We start from the raw sequence: 17,116 nt of genomic DNA on the forward strand, positions 1-17,116 counted from the left end.
GAGCTGGTTGTTAAAAAGAACCTGGCATCTTCCCCTGTTGTCTTATTCCCCCTCTCACCATGTGATCTCTGCACACACTGGCTTTCCTGCATCTTCTTCCATGAGTAGAAACAGCCTGAGGCTCTCACCAGAAGCAGATGCTGGTGCCAGGCTTCTTGTACATCCTGCAGAGCCATAAGCCAAATAAACCTCTTTTCTTTATAAATTACCCAGCCTCAGGTATTCCTTTATAGCAACATAAAGTAGTCTAAGACAAGACCCATAGAAGATTACACTGTATCAGGGAAGTGTCACTGAGGCAGAGAAATTTACTGATCCCAAATGCCATGTGCTTCTTTAAATTCCCAGTTACTTTGCAGCTAGGGCACATGACTGTTTCTGACCAATTAGCTGTGACACAGAACACTTCCGAGTCCCTTTTGAGTAGAATCATTGAAGAACCAGCAGGCTATCTTTTTCCTTGCTGCAGGCACAAAGATCATGAATTCCAGATGGCATCAACTCCACCAGCCTGGGTACTTGGGTAATTGTGTGGACCAAGTCTCTCTCCCTTTTCTCCCCTATATTACACTAACATGAGAAACTTTTGTGCTGAAGTCACTATGGTCCAGTAGTTCTCAAACTTTGCTACTGACTATAATCACTTGGGGCCCTTTTAAGAATCCTGGTGTTCAAATATCTGGGGATAGGATCCAGGCATCAGTATTTTTTTTTAATTCCTCAAGTGAATCCACTGTGCAGCCAAGACTAATAATCAGTGACCTACTCCATTGATTCTTAAAGTGTGGTCCCATCCAGCAGCCTCAGCATCACTTGGAACTTGTCTGAAGTGCAAATTTTCAGGCCCTGTCCCATCCCAGATCTACTGATTCAGAAACTGGGGGTGGGGTCCTACAACTTGTGTTTAATAAGCTCTTCAGGTGATGTTGATGGACAGTCAAGTTTGAGAACCAGTGACCTGGAATATCTAGAGTATACAGTCATATTTCCTCAAGCTGGTTCAATTGAAGATGAATTTACTAACAAAATTTAGTAGTGGTTTTGTTGTAACAAGGGATGTCCCCACTCTTAAGAAATGCTTATTTACCTGGATTCACCTTTGGAAATATTTTCACATATGCTTTTAAAAAATGATTGTACTAACTCAAACGAATATTGGGCAGGGAAAAAAACTCTAGGACTCAAAATATTTCATGGGGCCAGGCACAGTGGTTCACACCTGTAATCCCAGCACTTTGGGAGGTGGAGGAAGGAGGATTGCTTGAAGCCAGGAGTTTAAGACTAGCCTGGTTCTGGGCAACAAAGCAAGACTCTGTCTCTACAAAAATAAAATAAAATAAAAATTGGTCAGGCATGGTGGTACGTGCCTGTAGCCCCAGTTACTTGGGAGACTGAGGTGGGAGGATTGCTTAAGCCCAGGAGTTTGAGGTTACCGTGAGCTGTCATTATACCTCCGCATTCAGCCCGGGGGACAGAACAAAATCATGCCTCTTAAAAAAAAAACCCAAAAAATTCATTCATAGGTAGTCACGGTCAGTAGTTCTCAGACTTCAAGATTTCTGAACACAGTGATTTTTTTTAAATGTTGGAAGCACCAAAATAAGGTTGATAAATAATTTTGCAATGCAAGAATAGTTTTTTAAAATTAAAACTAACACCATTATGTTCATGAAATGAGCTTTTAACAACAAAGACTAAGAAATGATATAATCTCTGAATAAAGAAAAGCCCATGATAGTACTATTAGTAAATTTACATTTCACAGTCCTCTGTTTTCCATTTTGCTCAGATTGATGAAATCTTTGACACACATAGGCTTTGGTCCTCAGCCAGTATCTTGGAACCACTGAACTAGGTGACAATTAAGGCCAACTCCCTATTCCCCAGGACATTATGTAATACCCAAAGGCTTCCAAATTGTACCAGAAGTGGAAACCTCTAAGCACTAAGCACTGCTCTAACTTTCAGCACCAAATTGTTGCAACTCACAAATTCTACTTCTTCCCACATCTCAGTTCCATACAGGCCTCAAGGCTTAACGTCTACAAAAGAATTCACATACTTCCCCAATCTTTAGTACCAAAAATAATAACTAAGCCAGAGCATGTTGTTACCAATGTTCAAAAGTAAGGCCCATTTATATAGACAGAAGTCACACCCTGTGTAAACCACGACCCTCTTCCCAGAATGACCCCATCACAATGCTAAAGGGACAGAGAACTTCCCTCCCAGGGAACATGCCACCAAGTACAAGCTCAATAATTTGTCAGTTTCAGTTATGAGTTGGATGGATTGTCTGGGAGCCAAGTATGACATCTTTCCTCTTGGGCAAGGCTTGAATTTGGTGCTCACAGACGGGATCATGAGAATAAAGGGCATAGAGAGGCCAGTTGAGTGATTCAAAGGGTGCCGAGTCCAGATTTCTGTCCCAGTATGTTTTGCCCCAATAAGCACTACCTCAGATTTATTCCTCTGAGCCTTGCAGGATTTGAAGGTTTCAGTGATTGCTACTGAAGAACAAGTTATGTTCTATGAGCAGTAATTCCATTAATTCCTCTTTGAGCATGGAGAGTAGGTCTTACGTTTATATCACTGATGCCTGGCCCAGAGCAGGTTGCCAGGAACTGCAAGCTGAATGGCTCAAGTATATCCAGGCTGGCAGTGAAACCAGCGAGATGGGAAGCAAGGCATTGAGCTGAGAATGGGCTTCCCTTGGGGAAATTAAAGGCAGGACTATTCTGAGAAGGTTGGTGAGCCTGCCTTCAGCTGCTAAGAACTAATCTCAGGGATTAGGATGCAGGCATCCTAGGATAAGAAATATTTGGGGTTTGTTTGGGGGAGAGGGCAGAGAGGTCCAAAGACAGAAAGCACAGATTCTTCACCTCTCACAATTGCCCTTTCATACTGAGCTGTGATTCCTCCTTGTGCTGGGAGAACAGGAGCCTAGATTGTATCTCCTAGCCCCATGGCAAGCTTTTGCACGTGCTTAAAGCTGGATCGCTAAAGTCATTATTCCTTTCACTGAGTCCTCACAGAATTCCTTTCAAAGCTGGAAATCACAGTCTGAGAGAGGCTGGATCATTTGGTGACCATCACACCAGGACCCCACACCACAGCCACGCAGCTTGTGGCAAGTGCACGGCTTCCAGCTATGTCTCAGTGCCCTCACCCCCATCCAATGTGCTTATGATCCTCATCAATTTGCACCACCAGAAAGGGGACATGAGCAACTCATTTCACTTCCTATGGAAATCATCAGTGGCCACTGACTGTGGTAACTCTATCTGCTTATTACTTCACTGAAATCAGAATTTCAGTGCAAGTGGTTGGAAACGCTGGGCTAGGAGCAAGTAGGATGTGAAAGGAAGAAGTTAAATAATTAAATAGATATAATACCTTTGTTTTAAACAATCCCTTTAATTTAGCTAAGATAACCATAATATTTTATTTCCAGATAGTATCAATGATAAAATGCAAAAAAAAAAAAAAAAAATTAAGAAAATGATTCAAATGGGCAGTTGCACATTGGAAATTTTACTTTGCCTAAAAGCCCAAATGCCAGTTTGCTGCTGACCTGAGGGTCCCCCTGCATTCCCTGGTGGCTTTGGCATAGGATCTCTTTTTCTTCCCTAAGGCTTTTAGCTTCTTTCCTCCATTCACAGGAGCCTGATCCTGGAAAGCAAAGAAGTAGGCAGAGACTGCTAGTAGGCACTGCTCACCCCAGAGCCCAGCTTAAGTACGCTATTATAACTAAAACTTGATTATGGAAAGTCATGAGTAATTTCTGTATTATAACAATTATGGGACTCAAAGCCAGGACTCACTCCCTCAGTCAGTTCTCACGCTGATTTCAAGGGCTCCCCAGGGAATATGGTTCTAAGTTCGTTTGTGGGAAAAGACGCCCTTCTCAAGGTGGCATTTTGTTTCCTGACCCCTGCTAGACCTAAAACCGCCCTAAGGAGAGGGGCAAGAATCATCACCGGGTTGGCATCCAGTCCACCAGCTCAGAGCTCAAACTTAGGCGAGGCCCTGAGGCACCTAGACCAGTTGAGGGAAGAGAATTTGGGCCATCCAGGGCCTGGGAAGCCAACCAGATCCCTGGAAAGTCCACAAAAGACCAGACATGCCAAGGCCGCCCTGTTCTGCAGCACAGATGGAGAGTCCTAGTCTTTGGAGTCGTCTAGGCTCAAAAGGTCACCACGTGTTTAGAAGGATGGGAAAAACATTTCACATAAAGAGACCAACAAAAGCAAAAGCACAGACATAGGAATAAGAACAGCAGGGGAAAAGGCCTGAGTTCTGCTCATCATGCTGGAACAGAGGCTTAGGCTGGGGGTGGTGGGAGATGAGTGCCACGGCCCAATAAGGGCCTGGTCCTGTTCCCTGTGGGACCAGTCCAGTGGCATGCTGTCGGTACTCAATAAGTAGGCTATGTGAAGTTGCAGTTTAGGGCCTAGATTTACTACACAAAAGACATGGCTGATGGGAAGAGGTGACGAAAGCATGCCTAATTTAGGCAGGTAATCCAAACTGCAGCTAGGGACTCATTAAGCAGCATTGTTCAGGTGAGGGTCTACAAGGGGCCTAGGCTAGGATGCTGGCTGTGCAGCTGGGGAGAAGAAACAGATGCCAAAGATATGGGAAAGGATACTTTGAAAGAATTTGGTAACTGACTAAAGGGAATCTAGCCAAAGAAAAAGGTTAATGAACTATTTTACTCTTGGAGCCTTTCATCTCTAAAAGCTTGATATGACTTATAAACCCTATATTTGTTCATGCAGAAATGTTTATTGAGAGCCTCATATGTGTTAGGCAACTGCATTAATCATTGGAGATAAAAAGATGATGCCACCACTTGATGATCCATACTGAGAACATGGATAGGTAAACACAGAATTACAGTAACTTGATAAATACTAACATAGGGAAAGTGCAGGGTACTACAGGGACCTGCAGGAGAGGGTGCCACCCAGGCTGAGGACTGCAGAAGCGGGTTAAGGAGAAGCAAGATGTAAGGTGAGTGTTCCAAGAGACAGCTTGTGCAACAGCTCAGAGGCAAGAAGAGAGCATAACACTGGAAGGACCTCTAAAAACTACAATTATGGGTAGACTATGAGAGACCAGACCTGCTAGAAATGCCTCAGTGAGGAGTTTGCCTTTTATCCTAAAGTCCATGGGAGAACCACAGAAGTGTTGCAAGTAGGTGAAGAGCAAAGACAGTTGCATTTTAGAAATCCAAGTGGAAGCTACTTGACAAATCAGAGGTTGATCTTCAAGTATCCCTTAGGATACCAGGATCATGAAGCAGGTGGAAAGCCATCTGTCCATGGAATCAACTCTGCTTGAGTCTGCACGGTTCCTATGGGCATCCAGGGCCCTCCGCAAGGGGTCCAAGAGGAGCTTGGACCAAAGGCTTAAGTGAGGCTTAGGAAGAAACCCACAGGAACCATCATAGGAAAGGTTAAAAAATTAACAGAGTTGAGGAGCATTTCACCTCAATGGGCAGAGGGACTCTATCCTGAAATCATTCATTTACTGTAGCCAAGGGCTAAGAATGCTGTCTCTGTCACAAGACCTTGATTCTTACCTTTATCTCCCTACTTACTAGTTTTTTTGACCCTGCGCAAGTGGTTTCAATTCAGCATCCTCACCTGTAAAATGAGAACAACTCTTCATACCTCAAAGGGGTTGCTTTAAGGCCTGAGAGACAAAATGTAAAGTTTCTAGCATATATATCAGGAGCTCAAAAACAAATGCCAGCTATTCTTTTTCTTTCATTAAACAAACAACTTAGCATCCTGGTCACCTTCTAGGGATGACAGATGAAAAAAACAAGCAGACTGCCTTGAAAAATTCCGTCTAACAGCCAGACAGGTGCACTCTCCCAGCCAGGTGTATCTTCAGGAGCCCAGTTCAGTTCTTGGTGATCCACAACAATGGCAGGCAGCCAGGCTCAGGACTCTTCTGCAAGTGAGCTGGGCCCACTGGCCCCACCCAGGGCTGCTGATCCAAGGCCAGGATAGCCACTTCAGTGAAGTGGGGGAAAGCTGTTCTGCTTCCTACAGTACAGATCCCGTTTAGGCATAGCCTCACACTCTTGCATCTACACCACCTCAAAATTAAAGAACAGCCAGGAATGGTGGCTCATGCCTGAAATCCCAGCACTTTGGGAGGCCAAGGAGGGCAGATCACAAGGTCAGGAGTTTGAGACCAGTCAGTTCGAGATCAGCCTCTGGCCAATATGGTGAAACCCCATCTCTACTAAAAATGCAAAAATTAGGCGGGCATGGTGGCACTCTCCTGTAATCCCAGCTACTATTCGGGAGGCTGAGGCAGGAGAATTGCTTGAGCCCAGGAGGTGGAGGTTGCAGTGAGCTGAGACTGCACGACTGCACTCCAGTCTGGGCAACACAGCAAGACTCCGTCTTGGAAAAAAAAAAAAAAATCAAAGAGCAGAACAGAAAATGATCCCTGAGCCTTGGAATAAAGCCAATTTTTTAAGGCACCTGCAATCTCTAACTAAAAACTGCCCTCTGGCTGCACAGAAAACAGATTTGATGGAATTCCCACCTACATTATATGTGGTCGCCTGGCACTGAGAGTAGGAAGGAGGGGTTCTGATGTCAACATCCTTCTCCCTGGTCACCAGGATAATATATCCAGATGATCAAACCTAGGGACTATGAGGCCCCAAACAGTCAAAGATCTAGATTAGAGGATCCTTAGGAACATAAATTATGGCACTTATCCTGGTCCCTTATAATGTGTTTTATCTTGCTATCACTTCCACTGCATTCTAAGCTTTTCTCCATATTCCCAACACTTACTGTTAAGTTCAGCATCTTCTCTGTACAGTCAGGCTTAAGAAAGGTCTACTGAACAATGTTGAAAAATCCATGGTAAAGATCCCAGTATCTTGATATCCCCAGGAGGCTCCAACCAATGTCCTGTACTCTGTATGGAGTTTGTGAGTCATTCTCCTCTCAGTCACACACACACAGGGCAAAACAATGCAAAAGGAACAATTTAGGTTAGGCAATTGGGACGTTCTTCCAAAAACTCTAAGTGAACTCCCAATAGATAATGCAGAATTCACTTCTTAAGCTATCTGTAAGATGGTAGAAGCATCTAGCCTCTCAGGTCTGAAATTTGACAAGCCATAGAAGCTCAGACCATACAGGATTTCATGGATATGTTTACAACGAAAAAAAAAAATCAAATAGGCTTAGTTTTTTCCTAAAACTTTTTCCTTGTAGCATTTAAAGTGAATAATTCTCGTATACCCAGGAAAGAATCAACACCCATGATATTGTCAAACCTAAACCATTTATCACACCTAAAGAGAAGATGCTCTGGTGCGTCATGGCAATGCCTACATACTACTCCCCAGTCACTCGAACAATGAGTATTCAATGCTACGCTTTCCTAGGCCTCTGCTTTCTCCAGTTACATAAATATAACACAAAAGGATGATGCACTTGGAAAATGTCTTAAGCCTGACAAACGGCATCTCAAATTGATTTTACTGGGGAAGACAAAGGACTGGGTTTCTAGGGTTGCTTCTAGTTCTGGGATTGTTTCTAACGGTAGTTGTGTGACTTTGAGTAACTCCTTAAGTAAGGCAATATTTTAATACAGAGAACATGCCTAATACTGTCCCAGATACCTAGTAAATGTTTGCTAAATCAGAAACTTTTACCATTGGCCTTGCTAAATCTGACACTATTCTAGACCCAACTAATGAATGGCATAGTAAGTGTCATTACCAGCAACTTGCCCCTATGTGACAATGGGCTAATGCATTCATTTATTATTAATGTGAATCTAGAAGGTGTTTTGTGGCTGCCCAGGATGAAGCAAAACGTCCCAGTGAAGTCAAGAATTGCCAGTGTTTCTAGAAACCTTCGTAGGCAAGAAGCTTTGCTTGCCCTCCAGAAAGAGAGGGATGAGGGGAACTGGAACACTTGAGCCACCTATAAGGATGCATCTTTAGTGGGCACTATGGTTCATACTTGTAATCCTAGCACTTTAGGAGGCCAAGGCAGGCAGATCATGTGAGGTCAGGAGTTCGAGACTAGCTTGCCCAACATGGTGAAACCCCGTCTCTACTGAAAATACAAAAATTAGTTCCAGCTACTTGGCAGGCTGAGGCACGAGAATTGCTTGAACCCAGGAGGCGGAAGCTGCAGTAAGCTGAGATCATGCCATTGCACTCCAGCCTGGGAGCCTGGGTGACAGAGCAAGACTGTCTCAAAAAAAAGAAAAGAAAAGAAAAAGGATGAATCTTTAAAATTATTTCTTATCTGTTTAGTTGAGTTTACCTATCTACTTTAGTTATGTGGATAATCAAGGTGGAAAAACTCCCATTTCAATCTGGTTTATTAGAGTCATTGTTGCTGAGTCAAACGGAATATAAAGCCATCTTCATGGGGCTCTCCTTCGTCACAGCCACACTTACATAATAATCACAGCAGAACCAGTTTAAAGAAACAGTATAATAAATATTCCTCCAGAGTAGTATGATTCCATCATGAAGACAGCTAAAATATCAGGTGATCTATTTGTGTCAGTTTTACAGAGAGTTCTGCATTGCGTTTGAAACACAAAATGCCCACATACCTTAAAAATCAAATTTGAAGTGATAACTAAAGTAGAAGCATGCTTTTGTTTTTAGAAATATCTTTATCACGGAACCTGCATGAGAAGGAATGTTTAAGTAAAACCTAGCTGCCAAGTAAACATTTAGAAAAATCATTAACCCAAAATACTATCTGAAGGGAGATGCTAGAATGACTTGCCAGTTAATTTTAGAACAGGAAGTTGATGGTCATCAAAATGAGAAAAGTTAAACTGAAAGGGCATCAGTGAACACTAAGTGGACCTGGGTTTCCTACAATAATCTCCAATTTCTGGAGGTTTATCATCAATGTAGGTCTCTTAAAAAGTTGGTAAGAGAGCCAAGGTAACTAAATGATTTTTCACTTAAATAGTATCTGAAGTACCATCTAATATTTGGGAAAATTAGAACAAAATCAGAAGCTATTAAAGCTTAGGTGATGCACTATAATTTCAGCAGTTTTTCAGGTCAGTATGTTCATTAAATTTGAATGCACAGCATATATATTTCCCTTCCTGAAACACTGGATTTAAAAATTTTCCTCTCTATGTCTACTTCAGCAAAATCTGGATACATGTTATCTTTGACATTTAAACAGACTTGTCAATCAAACTATGAATTATAAAGTTTAAGATCAGTAAATGGATTCACTTTTAAATTATGCTAACAAGTCTTAATTAGCATTCAAATCTTACCTGAAGTCTAAAATGTTTGACTGATGTGCTTTTAAAATTATAAGATACCCAATGTTTCAGAGAATCTGGATAGGAGGTTGGAAACCACACAGAATCCTTCCCAGAGGGAGACTGAGAAAACAGAGCTATGCTCATCATCTGGGCCATCCTTGAGGATGTTACAGTATACTTGCTGTGTCAAATTACTGGAAGGGTAAAGGCAAGGTTATCATGGAAAAGTGACTTTAACACAGTTTTTTAGATCATACTTCTGCTGACTTTATGAAGAAGACAGAACTAGTCTTTTTTTTAATTTCGCGGGGGACAGGGTCTTGCTCTATTCCCCAGACTAGAGTGTTGTGGTGAGATGATGGCTCACTGCAGCCTCGACTTCTTAGGCTCAAGTGATCCTCCTCCCACCTCTGCCTCCCAAGTAGCTGGGACTACAGGCACATGCCATCATGCCTGGCTATTATTCTGTTTTTTTAATAGAGTCAGAGTCTTTCCATGTTGCCCAGGTGGGTCTTGATCTCCTGGACTTAAGCAATCCACCCATCTCAGCTTCCCAAAGTGCTGGGATTACAGGCCTGATCAACCATGCCTGGCAGGTACCAGTCTTATAAAGCTCATCACAAGGACTTACATTTCATGTGAATTCACTTAATTTTTACAATGGGAAAAGCAAGGCACAAATGTTTAGATGCATCCACGGTAATACCTGCCCACCTCACAAGATTGTACTAAGGACCCAATTACATAGTACACATGAAAGCACTTTATAAACCAAAAAGATCTAAGTAAACATAATAAATGCCTAGGTTCCCACAGTAAATAATGAAACTATGATTCAGTCATGGCCACTGCTTTTATCTGCTTCTCAAATATTTATGGGACAGAAATCACTGGGAGGACCTGTCAAAAAGAGGGCTCTAATTGGGTAGGTCTGGGCAAGGGCGGGCCAATAGTCTGTGTATCTACCAAGTTTCTGGGTGATGCCAATGCCAGCTTCTGGGGCCACCCTTTTGAGGAATTAGACTCTAAAAGATCATCCTAATTCCTGGTGCATGGTCAGCCTTAGAGAGTATATTTCCTGAGTATATTGCCGACTTTGGTTATACTTAAAGTGACCTTTGGAATAAGTCTGTATACTACATCTGATTCTGAATATAGTACTTTACAAACTCAGTATCAAAGTGTTCTTTCTTGGGCAACCAAAGAGCTAAAGGGCTGAATTTTAATTAGACTGTCTGCTATTCCATTTTCCAGGACAAGAGTCAACAACATGTAAAAACATAAAAAGCTGTTTTGCCAGTTCACTATTACATGATTTCAGCTCATCTCAAAAGGGTGGTGTGAGGTAGGGAAGAACTCTGTACTTGTAATCACATCCCTCTCTCCAAAAGAAAAACCTGGATTCTCAAAGATTTCAAATTAACAAGAGAACAACTTGTCTTCTCTATCTGGAGAAATGGTCTCAAAATATCCAGGAGAACAAAACCACCTGAGCAAACCAGTAATTTGCAGAAATGCTGATGCCTCCTGATAGAGAAGTACTCTAGACTCAGACCTGACAGAGAATAAAAAAGAAACCCACAGCCCCTGTAGGGCAGTGGTTCTCCAAAGTGGGCATGCATCCGAATCAACTGGGAGGGCTTGATAAAACACAAATTGTCACACCTCAAGAGCTTCTGATGGAACAGGTTGAAGGTAGGGCCCAGGATAAGACTGACACTGAGGGTCCCACAGACCAAGCTGAGGCTGGTCTGAGTCTAGCACTGAGTCTAGACAGCAGCCTTCCCCCACATCTCACTCACAGCTGCACACCAGCACCAGCAGTGTCTAGCAGCACACACAGTTGGTCACCAGTAAATATTTGCCGAATGAATGACCATTATAACCTTCATTTCCAGGAACAATTTTACTACTTGCTTATGTATACTTGCTGCAAGTATCTTATATACAGATTCATTAAAAAAAGAAGAAGAAAAAATTACACATATGCTGGGAACTATAGCCCTTAACCTAAGGGGTCCACAGTTAAATTAAACTGACCCCAACCATAGACACTAGTATCACACTTTTTCCTTATAATACCCGGACAGTTAAATCTTAGAGCCCTCTCCCACTGAAGTCGAAGCAGACAACTCACCTATCTAAAGAACCCTAAAGTAAAACCCTGTTTAGTCAAAATGGAGCAATTAATTGCATACATACTCCTACCAAAAAAAAAAAAAAAAATTAAGTAAAGACAAGAATTTGCCAGGGAGGAACACAAATACCTGTGCCCATACTGGAAACTCAGAGATGGTCTCCTTAAAGCCTCTTCCAGTTGCTGCAAACCAAAAGGCAGCCCAGAGAACAGCCCCAGGTGAAAATGCAACTAAATCTTTAAGGATTTCTTCTCTAAATCCTTCCACGTTCACTAAGCAAAGCTCAGAAAGAATTTTGGCAGTCATTTCTCAAATCCTCTGCCTGATCTGCATGTTACCATAGTCACATTCATTCGGAAAAACAGGTGTTTCTGTTAAAATTAGCTGTTCCAAACTGCCAAATATTTTAGATCCCTATGCCAGCTTTAAAAAAAAAAAAAAAAAAAAAAGGCCGGCAGGGGTGGCTCACGCCTGTAATCCCAGCACTTTGGGAGGCCGAGGCGGGTGGATCACGAGGTCAGGAGATAGAGACCATCCTGGGTAACATGATGAAACCCCGTCTCTACTAAAAATACACACACACACACACACACACACAGAAAAATCTTAGCCAGGCGTGGTGGCGGGCGCCTGTAGTCCCAGCTACTCCAGAGGCTGAGGCAAGAGAATGGCGTGAACCCGTGAGGTGGAGCTTGCAGTGAGCCAAGATCGCCACTGCACTCCAGCCTGGGCAACAGAGCGAGACTCCGTCTCAAAAAAAAAAAAAAAAAAAAGTGTGTGTGTAAAATAACCAATCAGATGTAACTGATGCTTCCAGAATTATAAAAATGAGGATGGGGTGGGGGTGCAGTGAGGGGTAGGGAAGAAGGCAAATACACACACATCACATAATTTTTGTATTTCCTATCATCACCCGGAATGGATAATAAAGGCTATGCTTAAAACAGGCAAAGAAAGACGGAGTTGTGCTTTTTTCTGGGTAAGTCTTATGTTTGAAAGACTGTTTTTGTTCCATTTACTGAGTTGACTATCATAAATAATGTCTTTTCTTCAAAGAACTTAGCCATCATGATTTCCTTTTCTTATGACCATTCAAAGGAAGAAGATTCTCAACATTCCCTGGTCAAGATGATGTGCGTTAAGCCTGTGTAAGAAAACTTGCCTTCAGGAGTCAGAAGAACCCAAGGATTAATGTCTTAAGTTAACCTTAGTGTAGTTTAAAAATTAAGAGGCAAATAAAAAAAACACAAAAAACAAACAAACAAAAAACAGGCCACTCTGATTTTATTCCTGGAACCAGTATCTCTGCTGACCTTATTAAACCCTATTATGAAACAGGTCTGAGACGCTGCTTTTTTTAAACATCAGGGGCTATTTTAAAAACAAGTTTAGCAACCTGGGACATTAGAGAAAAGTTAAAATATCAAAGACCTGTGCCCAATTCCCTTGCCTGGCATTCCTCACTCTGGCTTCTAGAAATCTGCTGGAAAAAAAAGTACAAGCAGAATTCATTTCAAGACACCTGCTGGAAGAAAAGCCCTGAACTTTATTTTATAAATGGGAGGTGGGGGGTGCAGGGACAGTGAAAACACTTAAGTTTAGAACTTTTATCAACTTTAGAGGATAGAGATTATGCATGTTACATGACCAAATGTAGAACATACAGAAACACCAAGAGCAACTATCATTTAGGTAAGAGGTTTCAAAATTCATTTAGTGACTAGCTAACTTCATCCAAACAGATAGGGGAAGTTATTTTTTTTTTTTTTTCCTGGCTTGAGTTGTCCTGAAAATTGCTTCTGCAAGGAAAGAGTCCAGGAAAAAAAATTGGCAATTCTTTTTTTCTTAATCTAATATCAGATTTACAGATTCCTGGCCCTTATTTTACTTAACATTTGTTCCTTTCAGTTTACTCTTTGTGATCGGCACAGGATATATGAAAATCAACCATATAATCAAACTCTATCATTACTTGTGTACATTCAACAAATAAAAATTTCTATATGCATGCAGGATTGTCACTGGCACATGAATTAGAATCCTACCTCCCTTTCATCCTGAACCCCATCCCAACATTAAAGGGCAGAGGAGAGGAATAAAGATGCTCAAGGTCATTTTCATCTTTTAAAGCCTTCAAAAACCCGAAATTTACCAGGATTTAAGAGAGAAAAACTGCTCCCATAGTCATTTTTTTAAAAATGTAAGTACCCTACCACTTTAAGACTTTTTCAAATTTCAAATTCAGGGCGGTGAAACAGTCCTAGCCTTACCCAACACAGGTTGAAGACTTTTACACATTGTATTTCATGTCCTTGTAATAAAAACAGCGATTCAAACAAATAAAACAGTCAATATGACTTTGTTCTCTCTCTTAATGTATTACAGTAAGAAATGCTTTCTTTTCAGATCTGTGGGAACTGCAAAGGTTTAAGCACAACAAATCCCAAGAAAAATGTAAATGGAACAAATCTAAAGCACGTACGAGTTTTTACTCATGTGGTCCTCCCAGGCTTCAGGCACTGTAAATAGATTTGTTGTGCTTTTAGTGGGAAGATATTCAGAATTTAACTAGGTTCAACAAAACTTCACACTCCACCACCACTCACATAAAAAGACTCCTAAAAATGTCTACAGAAAAAACAAACTACCTTAATATTACTCCAAATTTCAATGAAAGATTCTTCCAACACACAATCAACCATGGCATTATCTTAGATCAAGGTCACAAAAATAAGCCCTTGGCCTACAATTATGTTGTGGCTCTAGAACATTCTTAACAAGCTTTCCATGATACTTCTTTCCTCTATTAAGCAGTCTAGGACCCTCTCTGTATCTTTTCTGAAACCATAAGGATCTTGTCTGAATAGACCTGTGTACATAAAAGATGCTAACTATTCTCACTTGATGTACAGTACTTTTACAGTTCCATCCATAGAGACTCTGAGTTGGGAAGGCTAGCATACCACACAGGATTAGGAAGTGCTTTAATCTAAAAATGATAGGCAGAATACAAATCAGAATTCAAGCAGCCTGAGCCACTGTTCATGATGGTGGAAAGGTAAGTGGAGACAAAGGGAGCTAAATCACTTTCCAGGAAAAACGAGACAAAACCGTCCCAAGCACTCTACATAACCCAATCCCATTTGTGTCACCTGCCTTTGAAAATAGAATGTTATGCATAGTCATCTCTTCAGTTCCAGGCTGCTCAAGCGAGTACTTCTTGAGCAGTACTTTTTCTTGAGGAAAAAGTAGAAAGGGTTGGGAACTGGGAGCCTGCCTCACTACTATTGAAAGAGCCTTCCCACAGAACCTTCCCATACATGATATGCAGCATGCAAAATTACAATTATTGAAAAATCAACAATAATTGCAAAAAGCCATCTGAGAAACATAACATTTTAATAGATGAAATAAATACTCCAGTACATGCAAGGTAAAAACTTGACGTTGGGGGAAAAAATCACTCTATAGTGTAAATTAAAAAAAACACACACTCACAGTAGCTTCCCCCCATTTGCAAATCACATGGCAAATTCATACCCTTTCCACACTAAGTATGCTCCTACTTCAACACGATTGCTTAAAAAAAAAAAAGACATACAAAAAAGGTAGCTACATCCATATCTAAGGAGTGAAAACTGAGGTAACCTTTCTTTTAATTAAAAACAAAAAAATGAAATGAACCCATGACCTCCTTCCTGCCCAATAATCAAATTTAGTTGAGAAATTCCGGAAGACGGGCTGGCGTAGGGGGAGGGAGTGATAACGCAACCAGCAGATGACACATCTTCCATCTTCCAGTCCCTACTGCGTGTGGCCTGGTGGACAGACACGTGGGCCCTCCAAATGCGTGTGCGGGTTGTGTGCATGGCCCTGCCTTAAGATTCCTCTCGAGCATTTACCGTTGGGGAGGGTAGGGGGTTTCACCTATGATTTCTTTGGTATAAATGGTGAGGGGCAGAGAGTAAGTATCTTCCTTTAGTCTGGGGGTGGAAGAAGGGGTATGGGGGTGGGGTGCTAATTCACAGAATTGGAATTCACTGGCGGTAAAGTCCTGGGCGAAGACCTCTCCCTTAAAGCCTGAGATAGCAGGGTGCAGCCTTCAGACACGGCGCAGGCCGAGTTCCTCAGCCTCTCCCTGTGGTCCGACATCTTGGCGCCCCCGTCGGGGTGCTGTGCCAGATCCCTGAGGCACTGGGTCAGGAGCACGCAGGCCGACACCACGCTCATGGCGCCGCCCAGGATGGCGGTCTGCACCGCCTTGCCCTCGGCGCTCACAGCTGCCGCGCGACCCAGGAACTGCGGCTCGGTGGCGAAGCCTACTAGGGCGCTGACTGCCTGCACCAGGGGCCCGCTGAAGAGCGCGCAGCGGCTGCGCGCCAGCTCACTGGGCGCCACCTTCACCTCGCGCACGCAAGCCAGGAGCGCCGACGCGCTGGTGCTCATGCACTTGACGCCCAGCTTGAACTGCTCGCGGGAAAAGCGGTCCCGTGACTTGTCACTGGCCAGGGCGCACGCGTCCGTCAGGAACTTGAGATTGCGCGACAAGCCCTGCGACACCTCCAGCAGCAGCTGCGGAGTCATGTCGGCCAGCGGCGTGGCGCGCAGCACGGCGCAACCCTGCTCCACCTCATGGCGGCAGCGCGTCACGCGGTAGCGGTCCACCAGGCCCGGCTGCGCCGGCTGGGCGCCCGGCGTGGCCACAGCCGCCAGATAGGCCGCGTGGGCCGAGCACTCGGTCAGCGACACCACCAGGTCGCCCAGCTCCACCAGGCTGTCCCCCGCCTCCCCGAAGCGGCCCATGTTGAGCTGGCTCTGCACGTCGTGGGTGAGGATGGAGAGCCCCTTGGTGCGCGCGATGATGGTGTCCCGGCACTGCTCGAAGGACTCGGCGCCGGCACCAGAGGAGGCAGGGCCCTCGAAGAGCACTGGCCGCGCCTCGCTGGACAGCAGCAGGAGGTCGGCTACCAGCTGCATCTTGCCCTTGCAGTGGTCGCAGACAGATACCAGCCTCTTCCGCGGCTGCGAGCTGGCCCCGCCGATGGCGCTCGCAGGAGCCGGAGAAGTCGCCTCGCCAGTGGGCTTCCCGGCGCTGCCGCTAGCCATCGCGCCCGGGGGGCACTGGCATGCCGCTGGGGACCCCGCTACCACCGCCGCTGCCGCGGCCACTGCCGCCGTCCCGGCGGCCGTCGCGACTCAGCTGGCCAAGGCCGCGGTGCCTTCCTCGCACCATCATGCCATCCACCGCCGCAGGCAGAGGGCACTGGGCTGCGGCGGCGGGAGCCCGGGCGGCGCGGGGTGGGCCCGAGGGCCAGAGAACGAGGAAGGCTCTTCGGGGCAAGGGGAGGGGTTGCAGCTTTCGGCCTCCTAGAAGGTTTGCAGGAACCATGAACCGCGGCAGAGCAAACTCACTGTCCGTGCTCCTCGTCGCCGGGAGGCCAGGAAAGTCCCTTCTGCTGGTTCGCCGCCGCTGCCTTCCTGGGCATGACCTGGCCCGGCCCTCGGAGAGGTGAGGGCGGGACGGGGAAGCTGGGAGTTGTCCTTCCTTTCTTTGAAATCAAAATCCTTTCCTCGGGGAGGAGCGCGGGAGGCAGCACAGGCAGACTCTGCTCTCAGCCGCCGCGCTCGAGGCCACCTCGGGCTTGGCGGCGCACGTGGGCTTCAGGCGCCGTGAC

The 17,116-nt window shown here is 44.3% G+C and overlaps 1 protein-coding gene across 1 annotated transcript; it reads right to left on the bottom strand.

The window, feature by feature from the left end:
* Positions 1-14,821: 14,821 nt before the first annotated feature.
* On the bottom strand, positions 14,822-17,110 carry MESDC1 (mesoderm development candidate 1). Its single transcript, XM_011938362.1, has one exon. It carries the CDS (start codon positions 16,545-16,547, stop codon positions 15,459-15,461), a length of 1,089 nt encoding a protein of 362 aa, XP_011793752.1. The 5' UTR covers positions 16,548-17,110; the 3' UTR covers positions 14,822-15,458.
* Positions 17,111-17,116: the final 6 nt, after the last annotated feature.

Source organism: Colobus angolensis, unplaced genomic scaffold (assembly GCF_000951035.1).
Source record: "Colobus angolensis palliatus isolate OR3802 unplaced genomic scaffold, Cang.pa_1.0 Scaffold172, whole genome shotgun sequence".
NCBI classification, from domain to species: domain Eukaryota; kingdom Metazoa; phylum Chordata; class Mammalia; order Primates; family Cercopithecidae; genus Colobus; species Colobus angolensis.